This window comes from Crassostrea angulata, chromosome 4, assembly GCF_025612915.1.
Source record: "Crassostrea angulata isolate pt1a10 chromosome 4, ASM2561291v2, whole genome shotgun sequence".
Lineage (NCBI taxonomy): Eukaryota > Metazoa > Mollusca > Bivalvia > Ostreida > Ostreidae > Magallana > Magallana angulata.
Window position 1 is genome coordinate 12,139,699 of NC_069114.1, and position 19,252 is coordinate 12,158,950.

The window sequence follows — 19,252 nt, forward strand, 5'->3', positions numbered from 1 at the left end:
AAAGTAATTATGTATGTATTTAAACTTAAGGAAATGAATTGGATTTAAAGGAGGGAAAATCCATTAATACGCATGTATATAAAATGTAGGTCGTACATGTATCTGGTTCATGGTAATTTATGTAGGTATACCTACACACAGAGATAATGGATCTACACTCAATTCATTCTTCTTTTTGAGATAATGCTTACTCAGCTTAATCCTGGGAATTTTTATATGATAAGAAAATTTTCAAGAATTGAAAAAGGAAAATTATTTCAACGTTTATAGGTTGATCATGGTCGATTGTAATTGAAATATTGGATATTTTGGAGGTAGAAAAATAATGCTCATCAGAATGATTCTTTTTTAATTTTTGAAATAAAACAGCTTATTTACAAAATTTGTGATACGATATGATAGGTATCAATACTTTGGTTAACAGTTAACACGCATCTTCTGTGGGGTTTTTATTTGCATTGTAATTTTTACGTGTTTAAAATTATATTTGTGAGCTTGACTACGCAGCTGGGTTAAGGCTGCATTAAGGATATTTCATGTCTTCGCTAGCCAAGGGTTTTCGGTCCACTTTGCTCCCCATAAACCCTTGGCGGATTTCATTGCGAAAACTCGGTGACGAGCTCCGTTTTATGATTGGCTGCAGCTGCGAGTAGCTGATCCAATCGCAGTGCTTGTAAATATAAACTTTAAAAGAAAACACATGTGTGATCTTTGGTAAATAATAAATTGAGACACAAGTTCTCGAGAACAGCTAGTGCCTCGCCAACGATGGTCCAACCAGATCGCTTTAAAAACCTATTATTTTACTGGGATTGAACATAGTTCTACAAACTTGTCAAGGCTCGCGTGATAGCATGGGAAGTAAACATGGCGAATGTAGACGTTGCCCATCCCGTTAGTATATACGTTCCTGCTTATGGTTATTGCTTTTAAAGGTTCAATGAGATTTATTTTATTTAATTTCTTTGGTTCACAATATTTACGACTACGATACCTGGTTTTATGACATGAAAGCTTTCATATAAATCGGCGACTTTTTCACTCCTGGTACAGGTCCATACAAAACACTATGAATAAAACATTCCGTGCTTTCCCTAGTTTATAACTTAATTCGTATTTAATAGCATCGTTAATTATGTTCTAATATTCGGTAGTCAACATGTTTTCAAGTTGTATTAATGCCGTAGTGTGTATATAACCCGTTGTTTAATTCGATTAAAATGTAAATATGCAAGGGGCGCAACTCAAGTTGCTCGCTAGATAGCGCCACCACATCACCGAGTTTTCGCAATGAAATCCGCCAAGGGTTTATGGGGAGCAAAGTGGACCGAAAACCCTTGGCTAGCGAAGATGGCAAATGAGCTACTTTTATAGATCAATTCTATGTAAGAATCAATGATTTATAAAAGGGTCTGGCCACGCATAGTCACCAATTTTCCTTATATTTCATACATGGACACACCTAGGTGTAAAACGCAAAAAAACACTAAAAGTTGGTTGCTGTGGGTAACCGTTGCCATGGTAATCGAGGCTAAAGATGGTATAAAAGCAAAACTTACCTCCTTTGAAGCCAAATTAGAAGGTGCTGCCCACTAGTGTAAACTATCAAATACATAAAACAGCCTTTGTCCTATTTTCAATTATTTAATTATATAAGAAAATTGATGGAGAAACCAATACTTTTTCCATGGAAACCGTTACAAATTTTTGAAATCAGTTTTATGCGGCTTTTTAATAAGCCCAAATGGGAAACTGTTAAATTTTTACATCCATATCAATGTCCATGCAATATATATTTTATCATGAAAATTGACATCCGTTGCTATGGCAACAAGGCCAAAATTAAGAAAAACTGAGAAATTGAAGACTATTTTGATATGCTTTCATTCCTGATTTTAGAATTTATTTGCAATTGTTTTAGTTGGTACTTGTAAAAATATATCTAAATTTTCATTATACACCACGAAAACCTTCGTTATGCAACAGAGAAGTGTTGCTACTATGGAAAATTAAGTTGCGTAAAAAATCACTGAGGAATTCTTACTTTTGAAAACTCCATAGCAACAGCAGTTATTTTTAGAAAATTTCAGATTTTTTTCAAGTGTCATTAAAGTTAAGGACATACTTTTTTTCTCACAATTTTAATTTTATATATTTATTCATCATAAGTGAATAAAATCTATTTAAAGATGCCTAAAAATATTATAATTTTTCTTATTTTTAAGCTTGTTACCATGGCAACGGTTCTCAATTTTCATTTTTAAACATTTGATTGCACAATCATAATAGTGTTTACCAAAAAATCCAAGATTTGCACTTTTTATTCAAATTAGATGAAGAAAACATATTTCAAAAATTTCTGTTTAGTAACCACGGAAACGCTCTAAAAATATGCGTTTCTCCATGAATTTTTTTCTTTCTTTTGAAAAATGACAACTATTTTTAATAATATATTCTACCCTGGAAACCCCAAGTTCTGCACATTACTGACAATATGTTCTCAAATAAGCATTAAAATGCCATTTTTACATATTTACCCTCGGTTACCATGGCAACGGGACCACAAAACAACAAACAAATGGTCTTATGCGTTTTTACTCACCAAAGTCTATCAAATTGTCAAGTATGAAAAAAATCCGTGACTATGCGTGGCCACCGAATTTTGATTCTTACATAGAATCTTAAAGTACATGTAAGATGGTTAATCCATACTGATATATTTTACTGACTTTCTCCTAATGCAATAACAATTTCTTAGTAGGTAATAGAGGGTTTTCTATACGGATCGAGTTATATTCTTTTTATTGAGTAATATCTACAGCACTTGCAAAATAATTGATATATTCATTCCGAGTTTAAAAACAGTACCCCCCCCCCCCCCCAAATGGTCATTTGGGCAGTTTCTATGCACATATATAACAATTAAATAAAAAAAAAAATAGAGCGTATTAAATAGTGTTATTTTTACAAGTTTGGCACATATAATTAAAATAAGTATGCATATACAATGCATGTTCAATGTTTACACTATTTCAATGCCTTTTCATAACTGAACTTTCCCCTTATCTTTCAAGGCGTAAGGTTTGTTCGGCGGGTTTACCCCCCCCCCCCCCCCCCCTCCAATGAACATTATCGTAGCAATTCAAGCAGCATATCAAAAAAAGACACATCAAATTGTGACAATTTTTCTTGGAAAGTGGTTACATTAATTAATTCCTTGACTTCATTGCACTTTTTTTTTTAAATAAGAGTTTTTGTGTTGACTGTTTACATAGGTTTTCCAATTAATTAATATTCTGTATATAAGCTCTGAAGTCAAACATTCTCTTCAGAATGACAGTTGTGTTTATAGCTAATGTCCGTCATGCATGACATACTTTTGAACCTATAAGATTGTTTATTGCCATAAAACAAAAACAAAATGAATTATGTAAGTCAAGAGTTCATGGACTGTTGTTACTTTCCGTTTTGTTACCTTCAGTTATTCTTTTATCAAGGTTATTATGAAACAATATTTTCTCGTTTCGTTCATTATTAATTTAAAGCAGATTCTTTTTTTTTTTTAAATCCAAGAATTAATTTTATTGTTTGTTGAATTTCTATTTTGAAGTTACTATCCTTTACAAAAAATTAGATTAATGAGAATCAAAATTTGAATAGTTTTGATTCTTATTGGTCTAAATTCTTGTAAAAGACGAAATAATTAATTTAACTCAATAGCAACATCGACTATGAATTGTACCAAAAAAATGTAAATTTGCTCCCGATCAGAAAAATCGTGCAGTACCATTATAATTACCAGCCTAGGTCCAAACATGCAAAAGGGAAACGGCGTGTTTCCCCGTAAACCATATAGGATGGTTTGCTACATTTTAAGTTAAAAACATATTTTTAAAATTTCAAAAGTACACGTTCAATAACTTCTATATTTTCGTAACCCCAAATTTCGCACTCATACAATAACACTGGAACTACAATTTTATCAAATAAGTCACACTGACAATCGACTGGTAAATTAAATTGTCTTATTTTTTCTAATAACACAGTACATTGCTTTCTGAGTCTGTTCACACAAATGTTTTTTAGCGTTAGCAAATGATCCTGTTCTGGAAAAGATTATACCCAGGGATTTAATTGACATTTTCTATTGCAACCTTATTGTAATAAAACACATTTTTTGGCAGAGGGCCTTTTGAAAAAATCAAAATTTTTGTTTTGTCATTATTGACTTCCATTGACTACAATATAGATAAAATTCATTCAGTGAATTTTGGAGGTCTTCGGCAGTCTCAGTCATAATTACAGTATCATCAGCATAAAAAAGGATAAAGAGCCTCATATACAAAAATAATTCGTTTCTATAGCATCAGAAATATTCTTGAGACCTTCAATGTTTTTATCTAATACGAAATTCCAAATCATTGATATACAATGAAAACCAAAAATGGTGATAGGTTTTCGCCTTGGCGAACTCCATACTACAGCTTATAAAATTAGATGTGGTACCATCTATATTAATTAGAGATTTAATACAATGTACCCTGGCACATGTTTTTAATATAAACAAAACTATTTTCCAGTAATACCATTTTTTGACATTTTGTACCATAACCCACATCTCCAAATAATAATGTCAAATGCTTGCTTAAAATCAATGAGGGCACAAAATAATTTCTTTTTCTGTTTCATAAGAGTTTCTGATAACAACTGCAGAGTTAACACATGATCTAAGGTAGAATAGCCTTTTCGGAAACAAATATTTTCTTTATCCTTTGTAATGGACAACAGCTCTTGTTTAATATCAGTAAAACAATATAGGGAGGAGTATTTGCTGCCCTCCGATGGAATATAAATAACACCACATAGTAAATCATCTTTAGTATAAAATAAAACTTTGCTTAACTTAACCAAAGAACGTATATTTTACAATCTGTGTTTAAGATTTTTACATATTTAACAAAATCATCTTTAACAACTACATGTAGCATAATGCCACCGGAGCGGGTTTTCGTTACATGTAGTTTCTTCCTGTTTTTCATAAATGTGACAAATCCGGGTATCTCTATTCCGTCGGTGTCGTCAGTTTTCGGTTCGGTCAGTCCCACGATATCATGTTTATTAATCAAATTTGTAAATTCATCGTAATTGAGTTTATTTTTAACACCACAAACGTTTAATGATAACACTCGGAGGTCGGAATCGGTCCGAGCCTCCACGTACTCCTATCCGCGATCGGGTGTTGAACCCTGCCGTTGCCTCTTCAAAGGGTTTGTCTGTCTTTTATGGTGGGGGTTCCGGTTGTTTCCAAGAATGTTTTGCCCCTCGGTAAGATTATCCACCAAATTAAAATAAAAACTATGTTTTGATTCACTAAATGTGTCATTATGTGTAGCTTGGTTAGATGAAGAATTGTGCTGACGAATCAAGTATGAGTAAATAATCTTAAGATTTGTCACTCCATCACATGCATCCAAAGTAAAATTCTCCAAAGCATTATCCAAAAGACCAGCAACTTTAAACTTCACCTCTAGCACCAATTTCCAAACGAAGCAACAGTTGCAACATATATAGCATTCTGCAGACATGTTCACTTGAACAACAAAAATGCTCTCTTTGGTGATTCATGTGGGATATAAAGGTGGCGACATTGAAGAAAAAATACATAACCCGTGTGAGCGGGTTATGTAATTTTTTTTCTGCAACGATCGCTATATTCATAACCCGCATGAATTATCACAAAGCATTTTATTGTTTATATTTACACCTATCTTTTAACAAATTAATAAATTGGCTGTAAAAAGAAGGTAAACTTAACTAAATTACTGTTAATTGACATCTGTACGTTAGCTAAAAGAAACAGCCAAATCTTCTCCTATGTGAATATAAGTCTGAAAATAGAAATCATACTAATAGGATAGTACTTGATATTTACATCTATCAAGCTACTTGGTAGATTTAAAAATCAAGTATTATCCTATGACTATGATACAGAGAGATGTATGTCCTAAGTGTGTCATAGAATAAGTTTAAGTCTTAAAGTCACTTTTTTAAACCTTAACTTTCCTTTTAGCCCAGCAAGGATATTTTAAATGCTGAAATTTACTCTGAACGTTTTGGAGAATTAAATCTTTGAAAATAAAATAAACATAATTATGTTTTCTTTATTCGAGAATTCTTAGAATTTTCTTTTTAACTACATGTTTGTTAACATTGGGTGCTTTCCATTTAACTGGCATCGCCGGATTTGCCGGTGTTCCTTTCGTCGCCGAATACTGGAACGCGCGTCGCCGGCGAGCGATAGGGGCAACGCATTTTATCATTGCCGAGTAGGAAACAATATGGCGTCTAGGTTACCATATTTTAAGGATTTCTGTAACTAAAGTTTGTTCTACTACATCGAAAAACGTTAAGACTGCAAATAGCCGAAATGTCTGGACCAAATTTTGAGAAAAGTATCAGTTGCAATCATCCTCGTTGGAGCATTGTGACGTTGCCAACTGTTCCATAAACGTCGCCGTTTCCCGATGACGTCGCCGGCGAGGCAACGTAAATAGAAAGCACCCATTATTTCTAACATGAATTTCATTCGTGTTCATAAAAATGCTTAATTGTTATCGTTTTTCATAAGTTGAAATATATCGTTCGACAATTCTTTTTCGAAAAAACTAAAATTCATATACACCTAGTTATTGACCAGAATATCTAAATATGATTTGCTAAAATTAGTATTTATTTAATACATATTTTGCATTAAAATGTACTTTCTCGATCGACATTGTTCATGTGTTATTTGGTACATTTATACATATCCATTTACAAAATGACAGTTGAACTAAGAATTATAATTTCTATTATGTAAAGTTACTAATTATATTGTGTAATTTAAGTTACATCTTTCTATGAATTTCATCCTTAAAGCTTTAGTTTAGAAAAAAATATATTACGTTGTAACTGAAATTGGAGCAACCTTTGCTTCCAATGCATACAAAGCGCTTTGCAAAGAAACCGTAAGCGGTTGTTGAGTACATTTGATTTTAATTTTTTCATCGGATGATATCCGAAGATAAGAGGTAACGAGGTCAATACCGGGAAAATAAAATAAATCAAGACAGACCTATTAAATCAGTCGCTGAGAACAACAGTCTGAACGAATAGAAAATATCGAGACATAATGAAAATCCTGAACTGTCAATTCTGATTCCTGACTTTAATGATGAAACGAATTTGAAAACGAAATCGACTCGCGTGAATGTGTTCTACGCATAATGAACACAAGTTATGAACATACTTCTGTAATATATTGTAGACAACTTTGTACTTTTACGGTTCGGAGCAGTAAGTGACAGGCACGATCAATTGGTCGCCATGACAGGTAGCTTGACCTCTTCGACCTTTGGATGACATTGCCGCACACCACAAAATCAAATTTTGCTTGCTGCTGAATTTCATTCGTCGGTGAAGTCATATTCGAATTTCTTTAGAAGTGCAAATATCATGTTTCAATGTCATTTTGCTCGTCAATTTCTGGAAGCCCATCTGTTCTTTAGACCTCGCATTTATTAAGTTTTGAGATGCCTGTGGCAAAGGACTCTATGTTGTGGTCATGTTTATTCCTCTTCTAGAGCAGAGGTCACGTGATGAAGTGGTAGTCACCAATTGCAATGTGTTTGTATGAATTATTAATTGACTGATGGCGCTGAATACTTCTACTGACAGTCGGCGATTTGGAAATTCTGGCATGAAACTCTCAATGGACACTTGCCCCGTTGTTTTTTAAACATCGTTTCTTCTTTTTAGAAAAACATAAAAAATATAGCCAGAATGATTTAATATGTTAATAAAATACAGACACGTACAGGCACGTATCATCAAGGGGGAGGCTGGCTCACTCCAATTTCCTTGCAGCAAAAATTTGTCTTAAAACATGAAGTTGCCCCCTTTTTGGAGCATGTCAAAAATTAAAGTGAAAGAAATGAAATGAATAGTGAAATGGAAGTTAAAGGTACAGTAGGCTACCCCCCCCCCCCCCCCCCCCCCCCGGATTACGATTTTTGTGATTTGGGGAAGATGTATTATTTGTATTATTTTCTTTCCTTTCATTTTTTAGGATGAATTTCCCTCCCTTTCAAAAACAATCCTACGTGCCTGATGTAGCTAGAAAGTGTGTTTGAACTTTCGAAGTCCATCTACCAATAGGAGTTGATAGTAAAGTCTATTGAACACCAATAGGAGTTGACTGTAAAGTCTATTGAACACCGATAGGAGTTGACTGTAAAGTCTATTGAACACCAATAGGAGTTGACAGTAAAGTCTATTGAACACCAATAGGAGTTGACAGTAAAGTCCATTGAAAAAAAAAACACTGTATGCTATCATTTTGTCCTCATGTAGGGCAAATCTAACATATTTTTACAGTTTGCAAAGTTTTTCGTGTGTATTTTCTTGCATTATGCATTACAATATATTGGAAATGGATTTTTTGTGTCTCGTGTGTATACATATTTGCTCAATATACAATGTACCTGGTGCCATCAAATTATTAATTTTTTTACTTACTACAAAGCATTCCACTAACATACTGTGACACAGAAGAATTCATTGACGTTCCACACGATATTGCAGGTGTATGCAAAAAGAATTGCTACGATAATTGAAAAAGAAAGAAATAACGCAAAAATACTATATATAGCAAGTACTGTTGGAAGAATTAACCAACTTTTGATCGTACGGCTTCATGCTGCCATTTGTATAATATTAACATGTACTCAGAAACTCAGGCGCCAAATTAATAAAACATATACATGGCGCCGGCTATGAGCCTTGTAAACTGGATTTGTACCAGTCTAGCAAATTTTAAAAATCAGACAAATATTCATAAAATTGATTGTCTCTGCAAAAATAGTTTGCTAAAATGAAAGTAAGCAGGTTTTGTGAGACGATCTGATGTACTTTTACTAATTGTTTGACAAAGGCAATGTGGTCAAAAATGCATTTCTAGATATAGCCAATGTGATAAGAATTTATTTTACCTATATTGCAAAAGCAAAGGTTTCTCTTCGATTCTAAAAGATCGTACTTGCGTTTGGTTTATAGCTGAAATAAGTTTTTTGAATTAAAGGTAAACAAGTGACATATTTTGAATGTTCAGTGATGTGTTCACTTGACTCCATGTAAACATCACATTAGATAAATGTTGAGGTAACAATAAGGCCTTAAAGACTGATACAAATAATTTTATTATACTTTCATGTTAAATTCTGAAATCTGATTGGTTTCGACGCAGTTCTAGACGCAAGGGAATTATGACTTTCCAAAAATCTTTAATTTATATTTTTTGTATATAACTTCAATTTCAATCCCAATTTCCTTATTTTTATATTAATTTTTTTACATGCTCCAAAAAAAAGTGTGGGGGGGGGGGCAACTCCATGATAATTCAATTTTTTATATGTAATATTTAAAAAATTATTTGCTGCGAGAAAAAGTGGGAGGCCACCCCCCCCCCTGCCCCCCCCTGCCCCCCCCCCCTGATGCTACGTGCCTGCTATGACCCTTGCCATTTATAATATATATGTAAAAGCAACACTGGCAACGGGGTAACACAAACTGGTTACATGTGCATATATAATGCTCGTACGGTTCAACGTAGAATTCATGTCATTCCTCAATAAGAACAGTAAATTTTTATTTTAAAATTAAGACATTCAGTATAATAAAAAATATAATAATTAGTGCCTTTTTGGGGGGGGGGGGGGGCAAAAGCTGAAATTGACCATTTTCAACCTCTGCTTCGCGTCGGTTGACAATGGTTTTCTCGTGGTATTTAATTCAACTGTTACCTTTCCAAACAGGCACTTTTTATTTATTGCCTAACTTCATTGTATTCTTTCTTTCTTTCTCTCTCTCTCTCTCTCAAACACATAAAATTTACAATTCTGAATTATTATATTTAAAGCATCGTAATTATGCAATGTATGTCTGCAGAATGTGTGAAATAAAAAAAAAATTATTAAAAAAAAAACGTCATTGTATAGTGTACTTGGAGAGAGAGAGAGAGAGAGAGAGAGAGAGAGAGAGAGAGAGAGAGAGAGAGAGAGAGAGAGAGTATGAGCCATTTGGGGAAGAATGCAAAGTTATGCACTTTCTTAATGGAATCAAAATTTACTACATGCTAATAGCAGAGTTTATCTGCTTCACTTCATTAAAATTTTCTACGCGTTAAAAATGAATGTCCAGGTGCAAAAACAGTATATATCATCTCATTTTTTTCTGGCCTTTTTGACACGAACATATGTTCATCCGAATTCGCGCATAATTTAATCATATTTCTTGCAAGGAGAGCGTCGTATTCTGTGATAATTTCAATTAATATTTTCAACATGAGAGGAGTAATTCCATTTGCAAAACTTTTTTGCACTGGTCTCATAATTTGGTTTTAGTATCTTGATTACATGGCCCCGGTGTTGCATACCAATAATTCTTCATAAATGGAATCTGTCAAATTTTTATCCCCTCTCCCTTTAATTTTCCATCCAAATTCTAATTTGATCTTTACATTCTTTTTACCTGACAAAAACATTTTCCTTTGATGCTGAAGAATTTATTAGTAACTATAATTTAGTATGCAGCGCAATACCACAAGTCCGGAATAAGTTTAATTATTTTTGTAAGACTTAATGTGAACGTAAAATGCCGGTGTTGTCAATTGTCAGTCAGATGCATATTCGGTTCCAATTTTTCCGAGGGGGGGGGGGGGGGGTATCTGAGGGATATGAGGTATATTTATATTCATGTTGGCCGCCGAGGGCGAAGAGGGGAAGGGGGTCCGAGACCTATTTTAGAGATTTTACTATGTAAATTACATGTATATACAGAAATTTGAGTTCGATTCGACTCTAGATTCCCGCATTATATATACATTACATAAATACAGTATACACACGAACGGCCAAATCTTCCATACGAATGATGTATACATGCATCACGCGCTGATCCTGTAAAGTTTCTATGGGGCAGGGGATCCGAGGGATGATTATGTTTGCCCGGGTGATGGGGGGGGGGGGTCATAGGCCTATGTTCAGTAAATTTACAATAGGAATTCAAGAAATTTGAAATACCCCCCCCCCCCCCCATCGTTGCATGTACATGTAATTTTATACTACAGCTTTCTGGAAATATATTTCTTGAAGAAAACAAATGCATAGAAAGTCCTGTGCGATTTTCAAAAAAAAAAAACCCAGTAGATATCTTCTGCATAAAATTATTTTAGAAGATGTAGTTTTTATAGAAAATTCATTTTTCCCACCGGATCTTAAAATCTTATAAAAGTTTTTTCCCATTCCTTTTGGGATTATATATAGGATTAACTTTTTACACAAATATATACATATACATACATATATATCCTGTAGGACTTTTTGTCAATAATTAGAATAATTATTTTCCCATAGAAATTTATTATATAAAGGTACTAGCATATATTCCACGGGACATGTAATATACGTCAATAACAAAAGGTTTTTTTTCACAATGATTTATCATATGACATATATATATTAAAATATTTGAAAACTTCACCTTTGACGGGTGCAAAAAATGCCATATTTGCAGTGGCATGACAACAGCATCAGGCACAGCAGGAGTTATATATATAATGCATGCATGTTGTATATTGTATTCCATGTTACATTTGGTATGCGCTAAAGGTTATAATCAAGTGGATGGTAATTAATTGTCGAGCTTTCACTTCATTTTTTTTATTCATTACATTCATGTTAAACAGTTATAAGAATTTTAATTAAAACTGAACCCCATCCCCCCACCCAACATGCGCATTTATTGTAATGAACAAAGAGGAACAACTCGGAATGGGGGAAAAACCAACCAAACACATCTTTCTTAATTTTTAGAATAAATGACACAAACTTTCGGCTTTTTATACAGGTTGATTGGGATTCCTTGGTTTTCCAGTTCTTTAAATTGTATTTTTTTTTAAATATTAATAATTTACAATAAAAAAAAGTGTAATATATGTAAAATCGTCTCACTCCAAGATCTATCTGCTGGACTGTTTCAAATAATTTTGAGCATCCCAAGAAACATGTACATATATAGTGATACAGTAGATAATACGATTAATGATATTTTCCACACCTGTACAACTATTAAAAAAGAGTTATCTAGCTTTCGCTTTCATTATCGGCCCGCTTATCTTTGTCCATCGCTGCTGCAGTGACTAATTCGGCGGAATATTCATCCAAATGATTGGATACGAAAAGCCAGCGCCACATTGTAACACGCTAAAGCTATAACGGGTGAGTGAATTGTTATATTGACACATACTGGGGAGTCAACAATTATGTGATTTTGCACGTGTGTAAACAGGTGCATGCCAATGAATGTATTTTTTTCGGGGAATAGTTCCACGAGTGTACAAAAACTTCTTGATGATGTTGTTCCACAAAGGCACGCAGGTTAAAAATAGCAACCTCGAATCGGCGATGAAAAACACACAAATTGATCCTGAAATTAATGTTTTAGAAGATTCTAGGGATGAAGTGCTTTGTACCAGTAAAGTTTAGAACAGTTCTTGGTTTTCGGCCAGGTTTTGTCTACATTCGACAACAATTTCAGTAGATTTTTGTGAAGTTTGTTGATTTCCATCACAGATAATTTGTTAGATAGGATGTTGTACATCGGGTTGTGTTTTAAAGTATTTGGGTGTGTGGTATTACTGTGACGTGGTAACTGCATGTAGATTGGCTCCATACCATTTCCAGACTCACAGATATTACATCATTATACATTTTCAATATTATTTTGAATTTTCATAAAATATCTCATGTGTACAGGTATGGTCATTACAGGATTAAAAGGTAATTAATGAGACAGGTAAATAAGGGCTAAGAGAGAAAGATGGGCAGAAGGAAAGAATAAGTCTTGGAGAGAGAGAAAGAGAGAGTGTGCTAGGAGAGAGAGACAGACAGACAGACATTGACATTATAGGTTAGGGCATTTAGGTCTTTTTATTCTCTTCGAGACATATATGTATAAAGTAACATTTTGAACAAAAACTTATAAGTCAGCGCTCCAAAAATATGTTACATATAGCATGTATTTTCAACAATTGTTACAAAAATTCTCAAATATACATGTACATTATAATGGCGTTATTTTATGAATGAAAAATTATTCATGAAACACAATATAGAGCTGTCTAAAAGTTCAACTCCCAGCTACTGCATGACTAATTGTTGTTTTTTGTGTAGAAGTACTGTGTACGATGAGTGAGTAATTATCCTAATTAATTCTTACATTAGTACATGTAAGTGTTGTGTGTATGTACGGTATAACCAGTCAACAGTGTAACTTTGGTGGTGGTGAATTAGTACACTTTCATTAGCACTAACTGTATGCTACGTGTTATATGATTTTTCCTGTATTAATTAGTCAGTCCAATTTCTGATAGGAACTTTTCTTGGCTTTCTTACAAAGATGATATCATGAGTTAATCTACAGAAGAGAATGAATTGTATGAGAGCTGAGAAAGGCAGAACAGACAGACGGAGTCTGAAACAGACAGACTGAGAGAGTATTAGCCAGCTAGGCTATTTATTAAAAGTATTCAACACTGTTCATATTTACATATAAGGATGTCAATGAGAAAGAGTAAGAGAAGGAGAGAAAGATAGAAAAAGAGAGGATGACATACTTGGAGAGAGAGATGTAAAATTGTATTCATTTATTGATACGAAGCTAAGTTAATTCAGAATCATGACTTTTGGTATTACATTGACTTACACATAGCAAAGTATAATGATAGTTATATACCTCTCATGAATTTAATGCACTGCAAATCAAGACCCTGAGGTAAAATAAATTGACTTCCAACTTCATTTCCGATTAGCCTTATTCTTCATTTTGTTAAAAGCATTCCAAGGCAGCATGTAGTGTTTGTTGTTTAATGAATGTAAATTGGTTCAAATTATACGTTTGCTGTAGATGAACAGACTCGGACTTCTCCCCCTGTAAATTACATCAGAGGAGATCTCGCTTTAAAAGCTACCTCAAAATGCATCTGGCACCCCCCCAAAATTCTGCCCCCTCAAACCGATTCCTGTCGGGCTGCAAGAGAATTTTCCTCCTCAGTAACATCTAGGAGCTGTTGTAGTGAAGACCTATGTTCTCCTTTCTCTGCCGGGTTAATTAGTTAATTAGTTAATTGATCTGAAGCAATTAATTAAAGTGATGGAATCGTGTCATTCTGTTCAATACATCTCTCCATGTCATCTCCCAGCACATTCAACTTTAGGACACCTCATAAAGATTGTAAGTTGATTAATTTATGAACTAATTGGTAATTGATATTAGAACTTTCAGTTTTTTTCATTTTTCATTGATTAAAATTATGTGTATGTGTCAGATTAACTTTTTGTGTACCAATATTAACACCATTTGACTCAAAATATTTCTTAGCGAGTACAATTGAAGGTTTTCTCAATGTCTGCAGCAATTTTTCTGGGACTTACTTCCATGATAATGCATCAGATACTTGTTAATTTGGTACTGGAACTGATCGAATCTTCATCTTTTTTTTTTCTTTTTGATGTTTTTTTAACATAGCATGTAGTCAATCAGTCATAAGATACAAACATAACATACAGTCACGCAATTAGCTTTTTACAATGTAATCGGTAGGATTTTAGATGTTTTTCAAAATAATATTTTATAATGAAATCAATCATGATTAGCAATTTGGGAAGAAAATATGTTTAAGAAAACTTGATGGAAAGATGTCATATTTTTCAATATTTTCCCCTCAGTTTTATCTAGACTGCGTGTGACAATAGAGATGCAATGTAGATTTACCTTATATCCGGTAATTGTCATGATGATTTAATGTTCGCTTTTTTGTGATCACTTTTACATTGCAAAATATTCAATATCTGGTATTCACAAAAAATGACTGATGCAAATAAAAAGATGTCACATATCATTTCCCCATTTTTCACATATTTTGTGACTTCCCAAAAAATCGGATATACAGTACATGTATAACCTTGCCAATGTGATGTTACTGTACTGAGAAATTTACTGCATAAGGCCTTTTAAAATGATTATGATTAATATATAACAGAAGGGGTTAATGAAAAACTCACTCACATGTTAAATTGGTTTGATCCTTAAGATATAAATGATCTTGATAGGACTCTAAACTCAAGTCAATTAATCAATTGACAAACTTGTTCTCTGTCAGACTGGTTCATTAACTATTTCATTATGCAGTGATATATTGTAAAACTAATATGGAAAAATAATTGAAAAAGGCAGCTATTTTAAGTATTTTCACCAAACCTTATAATTTGAAAACATGCGAAATTGACTTTGTCAGTATAATGATGATCATTCAATATTCAAAACCAAAATTTATATTTAATTAATGGATATAGTTCATACTAGGATTTAGATGGGTGGGTGGGGGTGGGATTGAGGGAGTCCAACCCTCCCAGCCCCAGCCCCACCCCCCCCCCCCCCCACCCAATTTCCTAAACATACTTTGTAAATTTACTGAAATTATGCCTCGTGCGAAATTGACTTTGTATGATGATGATCATTCAATATTCAAAACCAACATTTATTTTAATGGATATATTTCATTCTAGGATTTGAATGGGTGGGTGGGATCGGTGGAGTCCAACCCACCCCCCCCCCCCCACCCCCCTACCCTTGAAAAATGTAAATTTCTTAAACTTACATTGTAATTTTACTGAAATTATGCCTCATATTATTCCCTGTATTATTCCCTAAAACAATTTCTGCATGCATGCATGTATTTTCACCATGACTGTATCCATTTCTTAATTGAATCTTATAAAGATGATATATAAGTAGATACAAGAAGATTCTAAAAAGAACTCTACATTATTGCCTCCATAATTTCTTGTTATTCAAGCAGAGATTTACTAAATACATATATTCAAGAAATGGTAATAGAACTGGCTTTTATTATTTCAAGCTTCCGATCCTAATTCAAAATGGCCCCATTCGAATTGATATCATCAGGCTAAGATTCTGTAGAAATGCACTCATTCTGTAGATATTTATTATGGCTGTGTCTGTAATAGATTGCAGAGTTGACTTAAGCACAGATGCAACTGACATGCGTTCTATACTGAACGATTCCAGAATCGCACATTAAGACGTGTGCAGGTTTAATGCAAATACTATTCGAAATCGCATTCTGCTGGATGGCATTTGTTTAAGAGTTTTTGTGCGATGAGCAGTTATAATCTACAAGGCAGGGTTATATGTTACGTCACTTTGTCATTTTGTCACAGAAAAGAATCTGATGAATGCGATTTGATGTTTGTGAGTCAGAAGTAAGAAAATATGCTGGCTCAATAATTACAATAATTTAATCATATTATATGATATTCTCAAAAACTTTAAGTCAATTTAAGTCCATTTATTAATGTAACAATATAGTTAATTTGGCGTACAATTTGGATTTATACAGTAAAAAATTATGCATGTACAGGTAACTACTGTGGAATCATTAAAATTCGTGGGGGCCAATTTTCGTGGATTGCTTCAATTTTACAGGTTCAAGGGGACGTAATTTCGTGTATTCTATTACACCTACAAAGGGAGATATGACTTTTTAAACCTAATTTATATATTCTTGGAGGATGTTAATTCGTGGATGATAGGTAACCACGAATTTCACGAAAATTGAGCCACCACGAAATCTAATGATTCCACAGTATGATATGAATTTTATCATAATTGTGATAATACCATATGTATCATATGGTCTCCAAAGTTTATTAACATATAGATACAAAATAATGAGCAGTTCAATCAATCTCTTTTGATAAACAAAATAATTTATTTTTAAATAATTGGCAATTTAAAGTTTTTATATCAGATTTGTTTATCTACATTGTATTTGTTTTATCGATGCCTTTACTGGTATATGAACAGAAGAAAAGTGGGGTGGGGTAGGGGAGGGGGTGATTATGGTTCCATTCCAGAGCAATCTCTAGATCTGGGCTGAATGTTTTAGCATATTTACAAGCTGGAATTTATATAGAAATACCAACAGTTTAAGTTATTTTTCATTCTGCCATCTTACAGCCCTTCTTAGACATTTTCAGAGATTACATGTGTAGGTATTTTGGAGTTCCAGAATCAAAAGCATGCAATAATATCAAAAAACCAAATATTTTTCAATATCTGAAAAAATATGAAGAAAAAGATAATGCAAAAATTCCTCCAAAATATCAATGTTGTTTCTAAATACACTTGAGGGAAAATTCAACATAATACTTGGCAGAATTTCATGTTCTAGTGGTGGGTCTGGTCTTGCAATTGATTCTTGGCTGGATCGGAGTTTGCCAAGCTAAACCTCTTGACATGCCAGGAAGTCTATTTATTCAACAGGCCTCCTGGTTTGTCTTGTTACAATGGATGGCCAGCTCGTTTGTTGGTGTCAGTTGCCAAAGTCTTCATTCATCATCTTTAATTTTCAATAGATGATATGATTCTTTGTCAATTGCCCTGGCTACAATAAGCTACAATAAGCCTCAATCCCCTTCCTTTCTCCTCCCACATCCATACAACTTTTTTTACTCTCTACAAAAGGAGGAGGTTTTAGTAATCAACTTTGTATTGTGTAATCATTTTTAAATTTGGGGGTCAGTGTCTATGGATAAGTTCTTGTAAAATTTTACTTCATGGTGTACATGTATTTCATGTAGATATAATTTCGTGGACAACTCATATATAATGTAGATTCAATGAATCACTACATTGAGAAATTATAAACACATCTATGTTCTGTTTTTTTTTGAAAATCTTTCAGCATAGTTTTGGTCAGGTAAAATATAAAATCTATTGTTATATTGTGTATAATGCCGTAAACCAACTTTTATTCATGACTTTATTTGGTGATTTACTTCCGATAAACTGGTTTGCGACAACTGATGTTCGCACCTAAACCTTATCCTGACTCATGTTGTTATAACAACCATACAACAAGGACTGGTTCAGGGCGAGGAATATTCGCTGCGACGAGGCTCTTGCAAATCTCGCTAAAATTTCACGCACGTAAATAAAAGTTACTGTAGTTTACAGTGTATGATAGACTCAGTACTGCCTTGCTCATACTAGTACGTGCTATTGAATAACATTTTAGCCCAGTCAGTAGTGTTGGTTTTTTACATGAAGGCTTCAGGGTTTGAACCTAGTTGTGGTCATTCTTCCTATTCTATTACACTGCAGGCATTCACAGCTAAGAACCTTAGGTCTAAATTGTTCATTCAATAAAGAAATTATTAATATAGGTATAATTAGCAGGATTAGGAAGTGAGACTACAGAAGAATCAATGTGATATAGTCATATACATGTATCAATTTATGTAATTGTATGTTGATATTATACATATTTATCATAAAATCTTAAAAACATTTTCTGGAAAAAAGTAAGGGTAAAGAGATCACAATGATCACCACACAATAATAGGTCATAATCAATATTTTAAGTGTCTGTACCTGTATATCAACAGACAGGTAGGTTTATAATTTTATGATCCATCGTCCTGAAAAGTAAATATAAGAAATAAACTGATATATGTTAATTTCTTTTTCACAGATAGAAAAACTTCAAAATCGTGACTATGCAGTGCCAGACATAAGTGAGGATTTGAGGTGGCTAAAATGTGAGAGGGGACGAGACAAAATGGAGGGAAGCAGTGGGACCGGCCAATCAAAACAGTTGTCTTCTGTAAGTTTTGGAGAGAGAGAGAGATATGATGCATTATGTGAAGCAAAATTGATACGAGTAAATTTTTAATTCATATCTTTCACAATTTTCAAAAGCAGAAAATTTCATTTAATTTAATCGCTGTCAATAGTAGTTTCTTTTGATTATAAAGACATGGCGTCTTATCGTCACGGTATCCATCAAAAGACAAAAGTTAATTGCAAGATCATCGCGAGCACTAGACATGGTATACACAGGATGAGTAAACGAATGTCAATCATTTTCTAACATCCAATCTGGGGCCTCAATTCAGTTGATTGACAGGGACATACTGACCAGGTAAATTTGAAGGCGGTGCTTATTTTCTCGGTCTTTAAGATTTAGGTACTCAGATCACTGACCAGCAAATCACGAGTTTCAATACCTGCTTGGATTTTACTACGCTTTAAAATACAATGTAGTATTCAAATTACCCTAAAATTACTTTTT

At 33.5% G+C, this 19,252-nt stretch overlaps 1 protein-coding gene across 6 annotated transcripts in view; it reads left to right on the top strand.

Annotated features, from left to right (window-relative positions):
- The first annotated feature begins 12,247 nt into the window (after positions 1-12,247).
- The window catches only part of LOC128180022 (uncharacterized), an 80,146-nt gene continuing 73,141 nt past the window's right edge, over positions 12,248-19,252 (top strand). For 3 of the 6 annotated variants that reach the window (XM_052847798.1, XM_052847796.1, XM_052847801.1), the window contains exons 1-2: positions 14,144-14,328; positions 18,653-18,784. In XM_052847798.1, the coding sequence (XP_052703758.1) occupies positions 14,248-14,328; positions 18,653-18,784 (213 nt within the window). In that variant the 5' untranslated portion in view covers positions 14,144-14,247. Of the gene's footprint in view, positions 12,315-14,142; positions 14,329-18,652; positions 18,785-19,252 lie in introns of those variants that run through there. The other 3 variants (XM_052847794.1, XM_052847795.1, XM_052847797.1) reach the window with 2 other exon arrangements.